We start from the raw sequence: 5,705 nt of genomic DNA on the forward strand, positions 1-5,705 counted from the left end.
TACTTATACCCTAAACCCTAAACGTTTCCTAAACTATTGTACCACAACCAAGGTCCCAAAACCTGTAAAATAAAAATCCTAGGTCTAAATCACCTAATTTGAAAGCGGGATCCAATGGCATTGAAATCATATCAGTCGGAGTTCCACTGGAAAGGATTCTGTTTCGAAGGCTATCATTAGAAAACAAAAAATTTGTAAGGAAACTATGGAAAATTGCAAAATACTAGGTGTAAACAACCTAAATTTGAAAGGCGATTCCGATAACCTTGAAATTAGATCAATGGAAGTTCCATAGGAAAATATTCCTTTCTAGGGCCATAGAGAACATAAAAAACATACTAATGAACATGTATTATTAGTAGTAATAGTATTATAATACTATTGGAGATAGCAGTATAGTGGAAGGAGATATTATCTCCATAGGCCTGCAGTGTTTTATAACTGTAACCATACAACCATTATATAGAAGATGCTTAGTGCATACTTTGTTTATTTAGCTCCATTGAAGTAGCCCATACAGCAGTGGTTTTCTGTAACCACAACTATATATGCTTCCGCCAACATGAATTATTTGACGGGAACTTACTGCCACTAGAAATCCCTATTACTGGGAGCTCTTACTTTTCTTAGAGACGACAAAATTTTACCACCATTAAAGCCTTACATTTTTTTTTTTTTTTTAAATCAACGGTTAGAAAAGCATGTTTTTTTGGTGAGAAAAGTTCTTAAGAGAATTATTTCAAACAAGGAAAAGAACGGACGAAATTTAGCTGTTGCTCGGGTTGCAGCCAAGTAGTTGCAACCCCTGTGGCAGCCAAAGAAGTGGAATCTAAAAAGGTATTTTAGAAAATACAATAACCTAGGAGGATATTTGTGAACCTAGGGGGAAGTGAATTATTCCATTTCTTTGGTTGCCAACAGGGGTTGGCTGCAACCCGAGTAGCAGTCAAATTTTTTACGAAACGAATCATATAAAATGAGAAATGTCAGCACACAAATCAGGACGTCTAAGCTGAAAAAGAGATCTTGGTAATGTTTCCCTTTTATCCTTCAAATTTTTTGTTATTTTATATTTCTCATTGGTCTATATCATATGTCTCCTTTTTGACATTTATAATTTTTTTATCTATAGATTCATATATAATTATTTTTTTAATTCATCAAAATACATTTAATGAATTCAACAAAAGAAATTGGAATTTTAGATACCATTCCTTCGATTACATACACATTCATTTTTCATTTTTCATTTCTTCTTTTATAAATATTTAATATACTAATATTGATTGAATAAAAAATAAGGAATACAATAGAGAATGTTATTAATTAATGTGTCACCCCCCTCATCTGAAGGGGGAGTAAGGGTTTTGTGGTCACACTCATTTCTTCATAATAGCTCTCCTCATGGCTCTGTATGGGAATACTGCCAAACACCTCCCTCTCTCTCTCTCTCTCTCTACACACCTTGCCAGAAACCCTAGCCTGTCCAAAAGCTGCCCTGGAAAACCGCTTCACCTACTATTAAAACCGCTTACCGGTAATCTTTTAAGTCCTTTCATTGGTATGGTCCCACAGCTTATGCCTGCGGTGGCCAAGACCAAAACATCCATTTCGTACCCTAAAACCGCTTTTCTAATCTTTCTAATAATATTTCCCCTTCGCGGTTCAGATTATCGATGTTCCCGCTTTGGATACTGTTCTCTCTTTCTTCTCACTCATTCTCTCTCTCTCTGCCTTTTTTTTTTTTTTCACTCAATCTTCTCTCTCTTTCTTCTATTTCTTCTCACCCACCTTTTCTCTTCCTATATATCTCTGTTCGTCGATCAATTAAACAGTCAAAAGAAGAATTGGGAGTCTACCAAACAAGGAAGAGCTCAGGAAAGCTGTTCCTTGGTTTCTTCTCTAGTGTTTTCCTTCTGTACCTTCTCTTTTCCTTTCCTTTCTTTCCTAGCTTTAAAAGAAGATAAGAATTCAGAGGAGGAAGAAGACATGTCGAGCTGCAGCGATGTTGCTTCTGAACAAGTCTGCTACATCCCTTGCAACTTTTGCAATATCATTCTCGCGGTATCTGATCTGAGACCTCTCTTTCTCATTTCATGGGTTTCATATTATTTTTGGGGGTATATGACATGGAAAGACAATTACAGATGATGGAAAAAGATCAAGACTTAGAAGCTCAGATCTGGGTTCTTGCTTATTTTATTTACTCTTTCAGTTTATTTCTTTCTAATGGGTTCTCGTTTTCATAACAGTCAGGTCTCCATCGTTATGACTTTCCTCTCTCTTTTCCTCTCTCGTCCTCCTTTGCTGACAAATAAAAGTCATAACTGGAGGTGTAGTGCTAAGGACGAGAGAGAGAGAGAGAGAGAGATGAAGAGATTACGTGGGATTACCTCAAGTACAAATTTTTACTTTATTTCCATTTTTTTAGAACTTTAGATGTTAATAAACAGGATTTTGATGATGATATTGAAGACGACAACTCTACCACAGTTTCCATTGTTATCTTCAGTGTAATTCCTCACGGGAAAGAGTACACAGGGTTTTTCAAAAGATGGTTTCACTCGGTTTTCTCTTTCTTTAGTATTTTTTTTCCCTTATTAAATTCCTTACCTGAAGAAATGAAGAGAATGGTTTTTCCACTTTACAGTTGACGAATCTGACCTAAAGCTCAGTTTTTGTTTTTTCGCGTGGAAGGTCACGTAGCATCGTATGTTGACAACTCAGGGAAGAAAGGAAACAGTGTTTTCTGTGTTTCTTCTTCCTAACCCTCTTCATAGAGTGAAAGTTAACAACTGGGTTTCCACTAAAACACACTCTCCAGAGACACAGAGAGAGAAGAAGGGGAGAGGGAGTGGGGTTTTCTAATTGTCTTCTAGTCTTTTATGTTGTTAATTCTGAAGATTTAAGAAAGATTGGAACTCATTATTTCTGTCCATGTTTGGTAATAATGATTCTATAGAAGAAGGATGAATCTGAACATTTTTTGAATTTGTTGCAGGTTAGTGTTCCATGCAGTAGCTTGTTTGACATGGTGACTGTGAGATGTGGGCATTGTGGAAACTTATGGTCTGTTAACATGGCTGCGGCTTTGCAGTCACTGTCTTGGCAAGATCCCCAGGTGAGGTGAACTCTATGGAGTCATGTGAGATGTGAAACTAACAAACAGCATCTCTTTCATTCACTTTCTCTCTCTACCTTGATTCTGTTCACCTTGCTATTTTCAAGGGCTCCCTTCCTCTAACCCTACAACCTTGGGTAGAGTAGAGTAAGCTTCTGAAAACTAGGGATTAGGGTTTCTGAGCTCACTTTCTCTCTCTCTACCTTGATTCTGGTCACCTAGCTATTTTCATGGGCTCCCTGTCTCTAACCCTACAACCTTGGGTAGAGTAGAGTAAGCTTCTGAAAACTAGGGATTAGGGTTTCTGAGCATTATTCGTATTTTGAGGCAATTTAAGGCAGAGCAAAGCAATGGCTTTCGTTCAGGTTTCACCTTCTGGTTCAGCTGTGAACTGTAACCCTAGAAGCTAGACAGCCGCCCGCCGTTATCCCCATGAGAAAAATAAATTTTTTGGCCGCAGCTGTTTTATTAGTCAGGTCAGGGACTGTCACGATCGGTCAAGCCGCAAGCAAAAGCATTTTTAGGGTTTCGGATGGCCCTTTTTTCTGATTTTTATTATTATTTTCTTTTCTTGCTTTGAGGCTTTGATTTGATTGACAGCAATAGTTAGTGTTGGGAAGTTCAAAGATTTTTCTGCTCTGTCATCTACGGCGGAAACACATCTGTAAACACAGCTGCTTCAGCTCCCCTCCCAACAATTAATTTTCAAGAAGACCCCATTCTTTTCTTTTTTTCTTTTTTTCTTTTTTTCTTTTTTTCTTTCTTTCTTTCTTTCAGGATAAGTATATGAGACATTATTAACCGATTCAGTCACCTCAGAACCCTCTTTTTCTCCTCTTTCCATGAAACATCTTTCAACCCTCTCTCTTACACTTCTGGAATGGTAGTCAGAAAAATCAGGAAGGTCCATTTTGGCCATTAGTGCATTGTAGCAGCTTCCTAATAATCAGATTTATTATTGTTACTAATCTCCAAAAAAAATTGTTGGTTTGTTTGTTAGAAGGCACAAAACCTTACCCTGGGGGATTACAGGACTGAAATGGGATCATCTTCCAAATGCAACAAGATCCCTATGAGAGCAACCACTGCTCATCATAACGAAGAAAGAATCATAAACCGGCGTGAGTTCCCTATAAAATCTTAATTTCTTCTTCTTTGTTACATTACTATCTCTTCTCTCCTCCATTTGGTAGGGTACAAGTAGTTTCTATTGTATTTATGTTGCTATGTTGTAATGTCCACATACATGCAGCTCCCGAGAAGAGGCAGCGTGTACCTTCTGCTTACAATCAGTTCATAAAGTACTTAATCACACACACCTCAATTACTCTCTCTCTCTCTCTCTCTCTCTCTCTCTCTTTGAATGCAGTTTGTGAGTTTCAGGATTTTGAGATGATACTAATGACTACTTATACCCATTCACCAAAATGTTTGTATTATATGGTGGACAGAGAGGAAATCCAGAGGATCAAAGCCAATAATCCAGATATCAGTCACAGAGAAGCATTCAGCACTGCTGCCAAAAACGTGAGCACCACAGGCCTATACCACTCTAATAATTATTACATTACCCTCTCTTTATTTGTTTGTTTATTTATTTATTTATTTATTTTTGGGTTGTTGTTTGAACAAATAATTTGTTTAGTTATCTCTTTATTTATATTGGGATGGTGATTAACTTTGCTTTGTTAGTGGGCTCATTTCCCTCACATTCATTTCGGATTGATGTTGGAGACCAACAACAAAGCCAAACTGGACGAGGTAATTTCCATTTTCTATAAACTCAAAACACAGAGAGAGAGAGAGAGAGAGAGAGGCTAATTTACTATCTGACAAGGAAGGAGGGGAATAAGGAACTCCCAACTTGTATCTCTAGCATGGATATTCTTATGTTCTTTTAAGCACTATGGGTTTTCAGGATTTTTGGCTAGGTTCTTAATATTAAATTAGGGAGAAAGAATGGGATTCCATGAAGATAGTGCAATTGGAACTTCTTATTATTGGAATCAAACCTAGTACTCTTACTGAAAATGTCTGGATATTATTGTCAAAGTCCACCAAAAAAATGTGAAGGTCTGTTTTTGGTTTCTAATTAAAAAAAAAAAAAAAAAAAATATGGCCATTAAATGATATCTCCACATGGATATTTTTGGTTGCATTCAATGTTATTAGGCTGGAATAGTTAACTCTTTGGGTAAGCATCTTTTCTCAAAGTATGAAACTTGAATCTATCAATTTTTTTTGCTCAGACAATGCAATTGAGGATTTCCCTTTTAATGCCCTCTTGATTGCCACACAAGTTTTTGATTTATTCGCTGAATGCCTCGGTTAATTTCGTGGGATTTATGTATATGCAGGTGTCTGAGAATCACTTAATGACAAAGGCTGGAATCTTGAACAAATGATGAGATTTATGTGGCATCCAGGTCTCATAAATATATATGAAGCCTACTTAATTCTTTTAAGAACCTTTCTGCTGTAGAAGGACAAAAGTATTTTAAATTCTCCTTGATGTATTTGTTATCAGTGGTTGTGATATGTTTCTTTGAATTGAAGCAAGGTTTTTTCCCTACCTTTCTACCAA

General features: G+C 36.7%; 1 protein-coding gene across 5 annotated transcripts; it reads left to right on the top strand.

Annotated features, from left to right (window-relative positions):
* Positions 1-1,490: 1,490 nt before the first annotated feature.
* Positions 1,491-5,705, top strand: LOC122075443 (axial regulator YABBY 5). 5 transcript variants are annotated; one of them, XM_042640474.1, is made up of 7 exons: positions 1,742-2,064; positions 3,002-3,121; positions 4,125-4,242; positions 4,374-4,422; positions 4,573-4,648; positions 4,814-4,882; positions 5,479-5,705. In XM_042640474.1, exons 1-7 carry the CDS (start codon positions 1,990-1,992, stop codon positions 5,524-5,526), a joined length of 555 nt encoding a protein of 184 aa, XP_042496408.1. In that variant the 5' UTR covers positions 1,742-1,989; the 3' UTR covers positions 5,527-5,705. The 5 variants fall into 5 exon arrangements, with proteins under 5 accessions (XP_042496409.1, XP_042496408.1, XP_042496407.1 ...); XM_042640473.1 differs by having other exon boundaries at positions 1,750-2,064; positions 4,122-4,242; XM_042640477.1 differs by lacking the exon at positions 1,742-2,064 and adding an exon at positions 2,162-2,854.

The sequence above is a fragment of the Macadamia integrifolia genome, chromosome 4 (assembly GCF_013358625.1).
Source record: "Macadamia integrifolia cultivar HAES 741 chromosome 4, SCU_Mint_v3, whole genome shotgun sequence".
NCBI classification, from domain to species: Eukaryota; Viridiplantae; Streptophyta; class Magnoliopsida; order Proteales; family Proteaceae; genus Macadamia; species Macadamia integrifolia.